This window comes from Corapipo altera, unplaced genomic scaffold (genome assembly GCF_003945725.1).
Source record: "Corapipo altera isolate COAL_440 unplaced genomic scaffold, ASM394572v1 322, whole genome shotgun sequence".
Taxonomy (NCBI): domain Eukaryota; kingdom Metazoa; phylum Chordata; class Aves; order Passeriformes; family Pipridae; genus Corapipo; species Corapipo altera.
This window is the reverse complement of record NW_020885090.1, coordinates 61,868-78,071: the sequence shown is the minus strand read 5'-3', so window position 1 is coordinate 78,071 and position 16,204 is coordinate 61,868. Positions and strand designations below refer to the sequence as shown.

Below are 16,204 nucleotides of genomic sequence, written 5' to 3'. Positions count from 1 at the left end.
TAAAAATGGAGAGAGCTGTGTCACAGGGGTCTGTGGGAAGGCTTAGCAGAGAGCTTGAGTTTGGATGGTTGTTTTCCATCTGTTTCCAATGTTGTAGCACGAGATGGTTCCTAAGGATCACTGAAAGGATCTCTGGCACTGGGATGCTACAGGGAAATCAGAGGAGTCTGAAGAATCCTCACAGTCTAAAGGAAGAAACACTAAATGACTAGATCCTCCCTCCAGGGCAGGGTAGTAAATGACATGGATTTTGGGATTCCCAGCCTGCACATGCAGAGGGATGTAGGAAGGGCAGTGGGAAATGGTCTGAGTGTCTCCTGGACCTCCCCTTCCCATGGACTTTGCTGCTCTCCACTGACCCTGGGCCTTCACACACACCTGCCCAGGATGCTCCATGAGGAATCTGGAGGGCTGACTGTCCTCCATATTCAAGGCACCTAGGAGGCCTTTCCTGAGGCCACAGGAAGCTCACACAGATTTCATGCACCTACCTTCTCAAAACCAAAGGTGTTCCTAGCCTCCCTGCTGCACCCAACCCACCTCACAGGGGCCTTTCCCCACTCAGCTGGGGGTGTTCAAAGCCCATTTTATCAGCAGGAAAAGATGTTCATTTCTTATCACTGTGAAAGGTGTTTTTACACGAGGTTGCAGGGGAATAATGTTCTTAAAACAAGAAGCACTTTGTAACAAGGTACCTTTGTGTTGATGCTGTGCTGTAATTAAGAGTTTGGAAGAAGCTGCTGCTGTTTGAGCACTTGGGCAAGGAGTGGGTGAGAGCGAAGAGAATGAGACAAGAGAACTGGTCTCAGGACAGCTCTCCCCTTCTGGGAGGGTTTTTGGGCCAGGGAGCTCTGCCCAGCCCTGCCAGGCAACAGTGCTCAACTCACTCCTTGCTTTCTTTCAGGGAAGAAACTTGGCTTTACATTCAACAACAGGAACCTCCACAATGTGTCCCTTGGACAAGGCCAAGAGGTGGTTGCTGAACAAGCTCTAGATCTGGCTGCAAAGGAGGGGCACTGGGTCATCCTTCAGGTAGGGGGTTGTTGGACAGCCCTGCCCTTCTGCCAGGCTGTCCCATCCTGATCCATTTGTGAGGGCACATCATTCCTGGCTCGGGGAGATGAGCCAGGGTGTCTCCTGTGTGCCCAAAGCAGCCCCTTCTCCCCGTGTCCTGCTGCAATCCATTGCTTTCCCCAGGCACTGTCAGTCTGGTTTTCCTCTCTGGGGTGTGCAGTTGTGGGGAGGCCTCTGAGGGAGGTTGTGCTGCACTTCCTTGTTCCTTGATTTGGTTCATGAATAAATGAAGGGCTCTGACCTTCAGAGCTGGACTCGTTCTCTGCCTGCTGCTCAAAATCCACCCTATATTGTAGTGAGCTGAGGACCCACTCACTGAAGGGAAGGCAGAGCCTCTCTGCAGTGGGGCTGCTTCCTTGGTGCACCCCAAACCAGAGGAATGTTTGAAGCTCTTATCACAGCTCAACAAAATGCTTCAGAGCCTGGGAGAGTGTGGAGGGAGCTCTGTCTCTGTCAATTGCTCTCTGGAGCCACAATTATTTAGTGAGTGCCTGGGTTTGTAATGTGCAGTCAGTGATGTCAGCTCTCATTATAGGTCCTGGGAACCCCTCTGATTTCCTTGATGTGGATTATATAAACTTCTAATATCACTGAATTTTCTGCATAAAATTAGATTAAGACAAAGCTTTGAGCCCTGATCTGAGCCTGCAGGCCTGAGTTTCAATTGAAATTAAATGCCCTTGATATTTTGATCTTAATTTTTGCCTTTTTTTTTTTCTGCAAGCTCCCACTAAGGTAAACAATGCTGAGCTTCTAGAGAGCTTTTCATACAGAGAGCTGCAATAGTGGCATCTGCTTTGAGGTGGTGAACAAGGAAACATGCACTTTTTGAGCCCTATTCCATTCAGTAATGCAAAATGAAGGGTTCTTTTCTCCAATGATGGTGTGATGCTGTGGAGGATCCATCAGCAGTGTCAGCCTCCATGTGTTGTTTCAATGCTAACAGATGAGCACCGAGGGACTGAAGGGTCTTTATTTCATCCATTCCCACCTTCTCTGGTGGTCAGAGCAATCAGTAAGGTACTGAAGGTTAAATTGGAAGAAGTTCTTGGCTGTGAGGCTGGTAGAGCCCTGGCACAGGTTGCCCAGAGAAGCTCTGGCTGCCCCATCCCTGGAAGTGTCCAAGGCCAGGTTGGACGGGGCTTGGAGCAACCTGGGCTAGTGGAAGGTGTCCCTGTCCATGGCAGAGGGTGGAACGAGATGAGCTTTAAGGTCCTTTCAACCCAAACCATTTAAGGATTCTATGATTAAATCAGAAGAACTGCAGAAATTAGATTTCTGTAAGAGAACAATATTGAGGTTGGGCTGGCTGGTTTTCCAGCAACACCTGCCAGGTGTGACTGTCTCTAGTGGCCCAGAGCAGGTTCCCCCTGAGCTTGGAGAGGAGCTCAGCTGCAACAGGTTCTGATGGAAACTCTGTGGGACAAGCCCAGCACTCACACATGGCCATGGAGACAGGCTGCCTGGTGCCAGTGCTGGGTCTCTTCAGGGTCAGTCAAACATCTGGCATTTCCTCTGGTGTGGTCACAAAATATGTAAATATTCCAGTTCTTGCTGTGTTTGGTTTGGAATAATGGGATACGGGCAGGACTGACTCAAGACAGAGCCTTGTTTTTATAGTCACAGGCCTCCTGAGCAATCCAGGTAGTGAGAGCCCCACAGGGAGCTGGGGTCATGCCTTGGTGATCTCAGGACAGCCCTGGACACACCAGCAGGTGTTTGGGGCTGGCAGCACCAGTTTCAGCATTTGGTGACTGGATCAGGCTCATGGAGGGACGGACAGCAAGGCAATGGCACTTCATTGTCACCCAGACTGGCCAAGCTGCCCAGCTCCAGAGCCTGGCTCTGTGTCTCACTATGTGTTCCCATCTCCTTCCAAGGCCTGGAGCTTCATGGAGTATGAGAAAGAGGGAGAGCAGCCTGAGGGGCCAGACATGTGTCCCCTACACTGACAGACAAGACCCCTCTGGTCTACAAAACTCCTTTATGGCCAGCAGACTTCCACCTGGCAGGAAAGCACCCTCTGAGCAAACTGTTTTAGAAGGTTGGACAAACCATTTTCTCAAGGGTGAAAATCTGACCTCTGGTAAAATTTGTATCCAAACTTATCACAGTGGAACTCAGTGGGAAGGGTCCCAAAGAGGATTCTCCTGCCACCTCAGTCAGAGGTGGATCATAGCAAGTCTTTGCCAACAGGTAGTTTATTTGGCAAAACCTTTCCTGCAAGGCTTTTGATGACAAATACCTTGTAAACAGTTTCAAGGTTGTTTGCACAAGATCTGGAAGGACACAGGCAACTCAACTTACAAAAATGTTCCAGGATTTGTGGATCATTGCACTGAAAATAAAAGAGAGGACAAGGCAGATCTCAAGAGGCACTCAGGGTAATTTTACCCAGATTAATTAAACTCATTATTTGAAGGCTGTGTCCCACCAATAGAGCGGTTTTATTTAGGCTTCCCCTTTGTTTTTGAGCAGACAAAAAGCAACTGCATTTTGCTATCCTTGGACACTACCCCAGAGCTCCTCTTCCAGCCCCTAAACTGGCTTTGTGCTGTCACCTCACACACGTTCTCCAACGCAAACACTTGAGAGGATCATCTGGTGGCTTTTACACACACATTGCATTACTGGCCCTCAATTGGAACCAGAAATAATGAGAGTCAACTGCAATAATGAGTTGGGGAATTAGGTTTGTGAGAATTGGTTGATAAGGGATATTGAGGCAGTTGGAAAGTTCTTATTGGATATAGAAGCAGGATCACTGCTGTGTGTTGGGAAGGGCTACTGTCCCAGGGCCAGTTCCTTCTCAGTCAAGTTGCCTGACATGGGAGGAGGCAAAATAAAGAAAAGAGCATCCATGTCTGCCCTGAGAACTGTGAAGTTTCTCAGCTCACTGAAAATGGAGATGTTTATAAATGATTGATTTTATCAGAGAATACAGCAGAAAGCCACCCAATCATTCATTTCCATGAGAAGAACATCAGTCACACTGGCAGAGCCTGAGCAGCAGCTCCCTTAGCACCAGAGTTGTACCTGTGTGGTAGCTGGAGCTCTGCTGAGCCCAGCACAGCCTCCACACTGGGGATGATACAGATGAGGAGAGAATGAAGCCCACAGTTTAAATTATTCTCTACAAATACAGATGTTCCAACTACAGAATAGGAGCAAAAGTACAGTTGCGTAAAGGAGAACTCGTTACTCAAGGGCTGCAGAGACAAACCCAGCCCAGGCCCAGCAGCTGCTCTCCCCTAAGTTGTTGGCATTGAAGAGGAGGCTGGTCTTTTAGCTCCACAAAAATCCATTTGACAGCAGGTCCAGCCTCTGGGTCTCCTTAGAAACAGTTCATAGGCTTGGAGGGCTGGAAAGCAGATATTTTTGGCCATAAAAAGGGCACAGACTTTGGGTCTGATACTTTCACTTCAGGTGTGTGCACCATTCAACCACTCAGCATTGAGCTTCTGGTGTCACCTGTAAGAGGTAGTTTGAAGTGTTGGTCAGGACCGGTGGGAATGGGTCAGTGTGGAGGTAGGACAACAATGAAATGACAACTTGGAAGGCTGAAGAAAGTTTTACATAGATTTAGATTTTAGTATCATATTTTTCTCAAGACCCTTTTTGTTGCCAGGAGGATTTGGACCTGCCTTTAAGTAAATCCTTTTCCTAACTGTGGTGTTCACAATCTGATCCCAGAGTCTGCTGAGTTGGAGGGACCCACAAGGGTCATCCAGTCCAACTCTTGGCCCTGCACAGGCCCATCCCCAAGAGTCACCCCCTGTGCCCCAGAGGATCAGCCAAACCCTCCTGGAGCTCTGGCAGCCTTGGGGCTGTGCCCACTGCCCTGGGGAGCCTGGGCAGTGCCCAGCCAGCCTCTGGGGGAAGAACCTTTGGCTGAGATCCAACCTGAGCCTGCCCTGACACAGCTCCAGCCATTCCCTGGCTGCTGTCCCTGGTCCCCCCAGAGCAGAGCTCAGTCCCTGCCCCTCCTCTGCCCCTGCCCAGGAAGGTGGAACTGCAGTGAGGTCTCCCCTCAGTCTTCTCTTCTCCAGCTGAACACCTCAAGTGCCCTCAGTGTCCTCACAGGCCTTCAAATCCAGGCCCTTCCCCATCCTCGTTGCCTCCTTTGGACACTCTCTAATGGCTTCAGATCTTCCTTACATTGTGGTGACACAAATGCCTGGTGACAGAGCAGTTCCAGAGCAGGTCAGACCAAGGCTCACCTTTGGTGCCCCTCAGCAGCAGGGTCCCAACACATGTCCCCAGAGAGCTGATCCCAGGGCTGTGGAGCTGCAGTTCTATACCTGGTTATTATGTTGCTTCATCACTGCAAGACGGAAACATCAGGAAAAGTGGACCCTGAAACTGTGAGAGGAGTTTTCAAGTCTTTATTCAGACCAGCAGCAGTCATGGATCTACCACCAGGCTGAGGGTGTGAGGGAACGTGGGGAGGGTGCTTCTGACCATCCCCACTCCTAGAAGTGTTAAAGTACCATGAGTGGGAGTCAAGTCACAAAATATCTCCAGGAATCACAGCTCTTACATGACCAGTTTCCCTCTTCTGCACCAGTCAGTGTTTCTTGTCTTTTGGTCCTTTTTCATTTTCATTTTTTAATCTTTATTTTTTCCCTCATTAGCTAACACTTCTAGCAAAAAGGGTTGTTGGGTTTTTTGGTTGTTTTTTTTTTTTGCAGGGGGAACAGCAAAATTTTGTTTTTCATGCTTCAAGTATCAATTCAGAGTCTTTGACTGTTCTAAAATATCTCAAAGAAAAGAAGAAAGAAACAGGAAAAAAAGAAGTTTTTTCCTGGTAATCTGGTCTAGCAAAAGGTGTCCCTGCCCATGGCAGGAGGGTAGGACAGGATGAGCTTTCAGGTCCCTTCCAACCCAAACCACTGTGTGATTCTAAGTTTCAGAAGCCAGTCTTTGGCTTGTAGGTCTCAGCTTTGACAAATTGACATTTTCTGCCTAAGAGAAAATGTACCAGAAATGTCTTGGACAGCTTTATTGTGCTCTGCATGGGCCATGACTCTGTTTGGTCTCTGATGGTGTCACACCTGAACCACTGTTAACAATGGTTCAAAGTGTCCATGTTCATGAGAAAGGGATGGAGATGAAGAACAGACTCAGAAGTTTCCTTTCTGGCAGGTTTTGTCCAATATGCAATCCCAGTGCTTTGGCGCTCTGAGGAAACACAAAGAACTTCAGAAAAAAATGCAGATGGGAACAAATGCACGTCTTAGTAGCTCATTCCTCCCACCTTGATGTTTCTCTCAGGTTAGAAGGAAAATTTGATCAGTTTTTATATTCTCCTTGAAAAGTTTGGGAGAACTGTGGGGTCTGTCAGGTCCCCAGCTGTGGGATTCTCTGGGGGTCATTCAGTCAGAAACCAGATTTCCTTCTCAGGAATTTTCAATTGCTCTCTATTCCTTTTGCCCTGAGCAATCAAACTTCCCTTGTTTTCCAAGATGTGAGGTGGAGTTACAGGGATGAGGAGCACTTCCCATCCTGTGGTTCACATGGGCACTTCTCCCAGCAGTGGGTGGGCAGAGAAAGGTTCTGGCATCTCAATGAGGAGCATCTCCAGCTGAAGTGCAGAAACCTGAGGACATTGCACAGGAGGCACATTCCGGTGGGAAGAGACTTGGCAGTTGGGCTGAACACTTATTTAAAGCCTGTTTTATTACTTGGGTTTTTCAGATGTGTGTAAGAGGTGCCCAAGAGCTGCAGAAGCACAACCTCTGATAGGAACAGGACCTGTGCAGGTCCAACCAGATCACCCTGTTTGATGCCAGCACCTCAGAGCTTCAGCAGCACCTCCTGGGGCTCTCCAGGGTGGATCAATCACATCTTGGGCCTTCTGTTGGTTCCTCTGTGTTGTCCAACTCCCCAGCTGTCACTTTGGGGATGGATTGATGGAGAAGTTGTCCAAAACAAGATGTTATCCTGGGACAGGATGACAGGGCAATACAGGTGTGGCACAGACAGGGAGTTTCCTGCAGACTCCTGGCACCTCCTTCCTCTCCCAAGCCTTCCACTCAGTCCAAGGGGTACCACTCAGTTTGGAAGTACCCCTTTGTTCCTCATGGCCAGTCTGTATCCTGGGAAGCAGGAACAGCATGATCCCACAGCTGGAGCTGCTCTGAGGGGCAGCTTGGCTCTACCCTGTGCAGCTGGAAGTGGAGCAGACACGTCTGGGGATTGTTCAACCTCAGGAAGAGATGACTTGAGGATTTCACTATCATCATACCTGGTGGTAGGGAATGAAGACCAGGCTCTTCTCAGTGGTGTCTGGTGACAGGACAAGGGCAATGGGGACAACTTGAAACACAGGAAATTCCATTTAAACAAAAGTACAATCCTTTTTGCTGTGTGAATGGTCCAACACTGGAAGAAGTTACCCAGAGAGTTTGTGAAGTCTTCATCCTTGGAGACATCCAAAACCCACCTGAGCGTGTTGCTGGGCTTCCCGTGCTGCCTGACCCAGCTTTGAGCAGAGGGTGAGCACTGGGTGTTTTCAGACGTGTCTCCAGCCCCAGGGATTCTGTGATCTCTGCTTTCCCACTGCCAAGTTAGTCAGCAATGTGGTTTCTCTGATGTGTGTTGTCTCCTCTGTGTAGGGAGGAAGGAGTTTTGCACACCAGAGAACACTGAGCTGTGAGTTAGAACAAACTCCGTCTGCTCCGTTTCCCTCCCTGTGACACTCCAGAGGTTTTTGCTAAGCCAGTGGCCATCCCCGTCCCCAAATGGTGTTTATCAGCCTAATGGAGAGACACAATGAGATGTGTTTACACATGTACAGATACATGTCTGGATGCACTTGTGCAGGGACAGGTTCAGATGTTAGATATTCCCAGTTTAATTGTAGTCTTCATCCATTAGCCCAAATGTCACTTCCCTCTCTTTGTGATCGAGTTAATTTAATTCTTGAGCATCTTCCCATTTTCATAGGTTGCTGCTTCACTGAGTCAGGTTCGTGGCTAAATTGAATCACAGTGAGCTCCTGGAGCAAAACTGTGGGAGATTCAGACACTGACAGGGCCCTTCTTACTGAATCATAAATCACAGAATCCCAGAGTGGCTGGGCTTGGAAAGGACCTCTGGAGATCATCTGTTCCAACCCCTCTGCTCAAACAGGGTCACCTGGAGCAGGTTGCACAGGATCCCACCCAGGTGGGTTCAGAATATCCTCATGGAAGGAGGCCCCGCAGCCTCTCTGGGCAGCTGTTCTGGGGCTCTGGCACCCTCCAAGTAAAGAAGTTTTCCCTCATGTTCAGATGGATCCTCCTGTGTGTCAGTCTGTGCCTGTTGCCCCTTGTCCTGTTGCTGGGCACCACTGAAATCAGTCTGGTCCATCCTCTTGACACCCACCCTTGAGGTGTTTGTAAGACCTCATTGCTAAGATCTGCTCTCAGGGGTCTCTTCTCCAGGCTGAAGTACTTCAGCTCCCTCAGCCTTTCCTCAGCAGAGAGATCCTCCAGTCCCCTCATCATCTTTGTAGCCCTCACTGGACCCTCTCCAGTGGTTCCTTTTCTTTCTAGAACTGGGGAGCCCAGAACTGGACCCAGCACTCCAGGTGCAGAGCAGAGGGGCAGGATCCCCTCCCTTCCTCCTGCCCCCCAGGATCCCACTGGCCTCTTGGCCCCCAGGGCTCACTGCTGGCTCAGGGACAGCTGGTTGTCCCTCAGGACCCTCAGGTCCTTCTCCTCAGAGCTGTTCTCCAGCAGCCCCCCCCCCAGCCTGGGGTTATTCTGTGCTGCTCTGTTGTCCTGTGTGAGATCCATTGTCTATTCCAAGCACACACAGGCAATTGGCACCAAGCCTCTACTTCAGTAAAACCAGACTCATTTTCCTTCCAGCCACATTTCTAGATCAGTCTAAAAGGAGAAATACACACTCCGCCTCCAGTTCTCATTCATGATTTTTGGATAAATGCTCTGATCACAGAATCACAGAATCATTAGTGTTGAAAGAGACCTTCAGAATCATCCAGCCCAACCATCAAACCAGCACCATCATAGTCACCCCTAAACCATGTCCCCAAGTGCCACATCCAGACTCCTCATGTACACTTCCAGAGACAGTGACTCTACCACCTCCCTGGGCAACTTATTCCAATGTCTGACCTCTCTTTCAATGATTTTTTTCCCCCCCTAATATCTAATGTGAACCTCCCTGGCACAGTGTAAGGCCATTTCCTTCCATCTCCTCTGACTGCCCTCTCCTGTCTGACTGCCAAGTTCACTGACCTCCTGTTTCTCCTGGGTCTTACCAGCCTCTCATTAGCTCCTAATCCTCCTCTGTTCACTCAGCCAGGCACCATTTAATCTCTTTGTACCTGAATTTTCTCTGCCATCATCCCCAGGCCGTGTCTGTACTTGCCACTCAAACACATGATGTGTGGGGCTGGACTTCAGGTGTCTGTCCTGTCTCATTGTCAGCACCTGGTGTTGGATGAAGAGGTCTGGCTCTCCCTGGCAGTTTAGGAGTGAGGAAAGGTCATGTACAAATCCTGAGAGCAGTGAAGTTAAATTTTACAATCATAGGACATCCCGAGTTGGAAGGGACCCACAAAAATCATTGAGTCCAACTCCTGGCCACCCCAGGACACCCCAATAAACATCTTAAATAGTGAAGACATTAGCCCAGGAATAGTCCTGGACACTTTTAATTTATTGTCACCAACATTATGGTATGTCTGTGCTAAAAAAATATGCAAAATATAATTTACTTCATTCCAAAACTTGTCGTAACAATCAGGTGCTTGTTCTAATGCTGGAAGGGCTGTGAAGGCTTCAGAGCAGCCTCTTTGAGTTTTGTTTTCTGTTCCCTTTCTCCGCTTGCATCTGCCTTCTGTGTGCCTTGAAAGAGTCCTGGATCAGCCTCAATTTCTGGCCCGAGAGGGCTGGGTTGTGCTGTGGGGGAGGGACAGCAGAGCTGTGGGTGTGTACAGATCCCTAGAGCAGGGAACTTAAATCTTAGGATCAGAGAACATCCTGAGCTGGAAGGGACCCACAAGGATCAACGAGTCCAACCCTCAGCCCTGCACAAGCCCATCCCCAAGAGTCACCCCCTGTGCCCCAGAGGATCAGCCAAACCCTCCTGGAGCTCTGGCAGCCTTGGGGCTGTGCCCACTGCCCTGGGGAGCCTGGGCAGTGCCCAACCAGCCTCTGGGGGAAGAACCTTTGGCTGGGATCCAACCTGAGCCTGCCCTGACACAGCTCCAGCCATTCCCTGGCTGCTGTCCCTGCTCACATGGAGCAGAGAGGGAGCTGCCCCTCAGGAGGAGCTGCAGACCCCAAGGAGCTCTACCTTCAGTCTCCTCTTGGATGAACAAGACAAGCTGCTACAGCACAGCCTTACTGGGGGGCCAGTGGTGGCCCAGGAAGATCCTGATGTCTGATAGAGATGTAAAGCCCCAGTGATGCTGTAGTGACTTCACTCAGCATTAGCAGGGCCTGTGCAGCTGCACCACTGCTGCTGCTGTGTCCTGCTGGTGAAATCACGGGGGGAATTGTGGAGGAAACACATTGAACAGATTGAATAGAGTCACAGTTTTTAGCACACAAAAGGCAGAGGCACCCTGCTCTTAATTAAGGCATCCTGCTTTAATTGCTTGGTGGCTCAGGCAGTGAGCAGGAAAGTGACCCTGTTTGGAGGTGGCAGCACTAATTAGTTTGGCCCAGCACAAGTAGATGATGAGCAACTTCATGAGGCCCAGCAGCACAAAAGGAGCAGAGAGTGTGTTCAGAGGAGAGGCTGAAGGCTCAGTTAACTGTACTTGCTCTTGTGGGCTGTTCTTCCCCCTGACTGGGGAGGGACAGGGACTTTTTATACAGGCAGACAGTGACAGGATAAGGGGCCATAGTTTGGAACTGGCAAAGGACAGGGGTAGAGCAGATGGTAGGAAATGGTTTATTCAGAGGGTGGTGAGGCCCTGGCACAGGTTGCCCAGAGAAGCTGTGGCTGCCCCATCCCTGGAAGTGTCCAAGGCCAGGTTGGACGGGGCTGGAGCAACCTGGGGTGGTGGAAGATATCCCTGCCCATGGCAGGGGATGGAATGAGATGATCTTTAAGGTCCCTTCCAACCCAAACCATTCTGTGATCATGTGTGGAGAGGCTCACTGGGGATTGATGGCTCCAGGGAGGGCTCAGGTAGTGCTGACTGCCAGGATCAGGTGTGTCCTTCTCTGTCAGGTGTGTCTTGGAGGCCTCATGGGTGAGGTGAGAAAAAGCCTGGGGGTGCTGTTGCTGAAATCCAGGACTTCCCACAGGTGAGGTGTGATCGCACCCTCCCTCCTGCCCCGGGGGCTCCTTTGGCTGCTGGAACATCTCAGTGAGGGCAGAGCATGTGCCATACACCGGGCAAAGCTTCTGGTGCTGCCACAGCCCTGAGGTGGCCTCTCTGCACGTGGGGTAGCAGCAGGTTTGCTGCTCAGAAATAGGTGGACACCAGGTGTGGTGGGGGGTCTGTGCCTGTCCTGGGACAGCATTCACAGGATGGAGCTGTTCCTGAGGATGTGTTGGACTCTATGATCCTCGTAGGTCCCTTCTAACTCAGTATATTCTGTGATTCTCATGGATGAGAGCTCACCCCACTGTCAGCAGTAAGTGTGGCCAAGGAAGAGGCTCTGCAGTGCCCAACTCTGCCTCTTTTTGTCCCCCAAACAAGCAGTGGGCACTGGGAGTGCTGGGCTGGCTCTGGGCTGTACCTGCCTGGCAGATGGATAGAACAGCAGTACCTGTTTCCTGAGAGATCTCACAACAGGACGAGACTTTGAGAAAACAACCAATTCTTATTGCTCCAGGAGGTGATTTGTGAGCAGGAGCGGAGGAGAGGGGCACTCTCAGACATGGGCAGGGTCCCCAGTACTGCCAGCACAGGGAGGGCAGTCAGTGCTTCTTTATGCATATGTAGTACTATTTCTGATGGTTACCATGGCAACATTGCATCCTGTGATATATGTTCTGCTTTGTGAAGTACAAACACACAGAGGTGCTTGGAAGTGAATTTCCAAAGAAAAGCCTCTGGTGTTCCCTTGTTCCTGCAAGTGTAGCCCAGCCCAGCTCTTCCCACAGCCCCTCATCCTGTCCCTGCTCTCAGTCACTGGGGAAGTACCCCAGGCTGAGGTGCTGTGGGGATGGTCAGTGTGCAGGGGAGGTGTTTCTGGTTGTTTTTTTGCCTTTTTTGCAGCAGTATTTGTCCCCCACTCTCCAGTTGTACAGCAAGCTAATGAATTTACCACAGCCTGTTCCTACCTGTAGCACAACCTGGCCTGGGAAACACCAGGGAGGCCACATCCACAGTCTTCAACATCTGGCTAAGAAAATTTGTACTAAAGCAATGCACCACCCTTGGTGTGTCCTGGGTAAATAAATGTGTCTTCAGGGGGCTCATGGAATGAGGAGGATGTGAAACTGCTGCAGTGTAAAGTGCCCCGGGGTGGTTTAGGGAGGTAGAGGAGAGTGTAGGGTGAGCAAAAGGAGGTGGACAGGCTGGATTAACCCCTGTTTCTCCTGAAAAAGGTCTACAGGCAGCCCATGGAATTGGTGGGAGGTGGATTCCAAAATAAGCAGGAGAAGGTGGTTCTTTGCTCAGCTGTGATTGGTATTAACACAGCGCTGTCTGTGCTGGATAATTGACACATCACTCAATTACTGTGACAATAGTGTGTGTTGGCATTAGTCATTTTCTCTCAAGTTTTGTTATCTGACTGCTGGGAATTCATTTGCAAGGTTTCCTTCAATCCTGTGGATCCCTTCCCCAACACCTCCATCTGCTTTGGGCAGATATATTCATTTGAATCATGAATTCTTAGTAGCAGCCCTTGTTTTGCTGCACATATTCCTCTTTCTCATCCCTTCTATCACAAAAGGACAGTACATAAATGCACTGAATTATCATTGGATTGGAAATATTCCCTCAGCTGGCTGTTAGCAGGCAGTGATACCAACAAATAATGATCACTGGTGTCATGTCAACACAAGCAAAAGCAATTATTTTTGAGCCATCTAACACCAGAAAAGCAGATGTAGGAAGGAACTACCAATTAGAGATGAGAACACTTAAGGTCAGATATGCAGTGATTAAACTGATATTTAATGCACAGGGTTTCCTTTGGTGTTTTGTTTAGCTCTCTCCCTGTGTTACTAAATCTCCATGGTGTTTGTAGCACTTTGGTTAGAGGTTTCAGTCCACTCCTACTTGATTATTGGAGTTGTGTTTTTAGGGAGAGCTGGTTGGCTGGACCCTGGGGAGAACCTCATCTCGTGAAATCCTAAATGCATCAGCCCAGCAGTGGTGCAGCAGGGCTCAGATGTAATTGCATTTTCTTTACTGCTCCTCACATGGTCCCCGTTTATGAGAAAACAAGACTTCCCCAGAACATGATCCTCTGCTCAGGCATCTCCTCCTCATCTCACAACCCAAACTCCATTTCACCCATATACTGAGAGCACATCCCTGGGTCATCTCAGGGGTGGAGACCGAATTTATGCAGTTCTAAATAACAATTATTTTTCCCAGACATTTGAATCAGATTTGGGGCAACAGAACTGGAGGGAGGAAGGTGTCCATGGCTTTCCCAGAGAGAATTCTGTTGACTCACACCCCTTGGTTCATCTCTGAGTGCTGCCCATCCCTCCAGCTTTTTCAAATACTGCCAATAGTCTGTGACAGTGGCCACTGTTCTCTCCCAGCCTGTGCCTAAAGGACCTCAGCTTTTCCTTTCTCCAGTGTTCCTCCTCTTCTCCAGCCCCAGCTGGGATGCCTCCATTTGCAGCTCACAAGGGGCACCTGAGCCCTCCGACAGAAAAGCAGCAGAGGGTTTCTGTGTTGCCAGGAAGAGCTCCCTTGGTGCTCTGAGGAACAGAGAATCCCTGCACTGGGGCACCCGAGGTGCTGCCAGCCCAGCTCTCTGCCTGAGATGGGCACACCCACAACCTGGGGGAAAAGGTGTAGAAACAGTAAAAGTGTGCAGTGATGTTGGCACAGGTGCCCAGGGCAGTGCTGGAGTCCCCATCCCTGGAACTGTGCACAAACCACGTGGATATCACACTTGAGGACATGGTTTAGTGTGAACATGGTGGTAGTGCTGGATTGGGGGTTGAATTTGGGGATTTTAAAGGTCTTTTCCAACCTCAACAATTCTGTCATTCTCTATTTTTCTCTGGGACTTTAAGCTCAGCTCCACTCTGTGATTCTCTCAACTCACAAAACACCCTGAGGCAGTAATTTGGCAGTTTAGGTATGTGTCATATGAAAATATCCTTGCACTTGTTCTTTCAAAGCTTGCAGTCTGCTCTATCCACCCTCCACTCTGCATTTCACCCCCTCCCTCCCTCCTGAGCTCTGCTCTCTCCAAACAGCAGGTGTATATCCATTTAGTGTCTCCTTTTGGGAGAGTTAAACCCTTTTGGGGACAGAGGAGTTGAGAACTGGACGCTGTTTTCAAGATGAAGGCCCCCCATGAATTTATGGAGTGGCAAAATAATGTTTGCAGTTTTATTCTCTGTTCCTTTGCAGGCATTTGGTTGGGTTTGCATTGTTTGATTGTTTTTGCATTGAACTGTTATTTGCAGGAAATAACTGTGAGGACTTAGCAGTCTCTTCCCTGGGTGATAATAGTTAATTCTGAACTCATCAGGGTTGTTGTTTTTCTGAGTGCACTACTTTTCATCTATCACCACTGGATTTCTTCTGAAATGTCACTGCCACTCACTTAGAATGATGGCACCTCTTGCAGTTCTTCACCACCAGGTTTTATTTTGAGGACTTGAAATAACTTTGTCTTATGACTAATTTTGTCAGCTCATTAATCATTCACTCTTTCAGGTGGTTTTTGAATATGGTGAGAAGCTAAAGCTCCATCAGTAGCTCCCCACCCCTGTTACCTGGCTTTTGACTGGTTGGTGGCTTATGAGACCTTCCCTCTTACCTGCACTGATAGTGGGAACTGGAAGAGAAATGGCTCATACTGATGAAAATGCAAGCTTGGAGACACATTGACCCCATGGAGGCAACTCCTCCTCTGAGCAGGCAATGCTTGACACAAATGTGTGACCTGCCTGCTGGAATTCACCTCTCCAGCACCTGCAAAAGTGTTCCCTGGGGACAACCCTCTGTGTTTGTGATGTAACTCAGCCCCACACACCATCACTCACTGCCTGAGGGTCGGGGGGGAGAGAACTGGGGGAAAAAGCGAGGAAACTGTTGGGTTGAGATATAGCCAGTTTAAAAGGGAAAGCAAAAGTCACACAAGCAAAAGAGAGAGTTCACTCCCCCCTTCCCATGGGCTCAGCCATCCCAGGACTGCCCTGGGCTCCCTCCCACCTGCTGGGGGCTGGGGGAGGCAAACCCCATCCATGTGAACATCCCCCTCCTCCTTCCCCCAGCTCCGTGTGCTGAGCATGATTCCCCACGGTCTGGGCCATCCCTGGGGGCAGTTGGGCTCCCCTGTCCCACCTGTGCCCCCCCAGCTCCCTGTGCCCCCCAGGCTGGTCCTGGCAGGGCCGTGTGAGGAGCAGAGCAGCCCTTGGCTGTGTCACAGGGACTGAGCCATCCCAGTGTGCCCAGCACTGCTCCAGCACAGCCCCAAACACAGCCCAGACCCGCTGGGGGGAACATCAGCTCTGCCCCAGCCCAGCCCACAAGCTCAGATTTTGATATCCTCAGTTCCTTCATCTAAAATGGTTTGGAACTTTCAGATTCCTGGTCTTCTCCCACTCATCCTGTTTGTGTGTAACTCCTGCTTTATTGGTGCCTGGTGCATCCTGGGGAGTCCTGCAGACCTTCCACATCTGGGATTTTCCCAAGTGGAGACCATCGGCTCCTATAACCTGTTATTCACCTTATCAATTTTTCAAAAAAACTCTCCATCTGCTGCTTCTGTTTAAGAGTCTTTTCCAACAACTGAGGGATTGGAGTATCTGTTACATGAGGAGAGGCTGAGAGAGCTGGGATTATTTAACCTCCAAAAGCTGGGGGTTGGCTAAGAGGGGGTTTAAATCCCTCATGACAGGAGAAGTGCAGAAGATGGAGTCAGAGGCACTGGACTCAAACTGAGATACAGATTTCCCTTAAACTTTTCTCTTCTCTTCTCTTCTCTTCTCTTCTCTTCTCTTCTCTTCTCTT

At 49.6% G+C, this 16,204-nt stretch overlaps 1 protein-coding gene across 4 annotated transcripts in view; it reads left to right on the top strand.

The window, feature by feature from the left end:
- Window positions 1-16,204, top strand: part of DNAH9 (dynein axonemal heavy chain 9) — a 185,387-nt gene that overhangs the window by 143,614 nt on the left and 25,569 nt on the right. For all 4 annotated transcript variants that reach the window (XM_027669560.1, XM_027669562.1, XM_027669563.1 and 1 more), the window contains one exon: window positions 905-1,032. In XM_027669560.1, coding sequence (XP_027525361.1) covers window positions 905-1,032 — 128 coding nt within the window. The remainder of the gene's footprint in view (window positions 1-904; window positions 1,033-16,204) is intronic.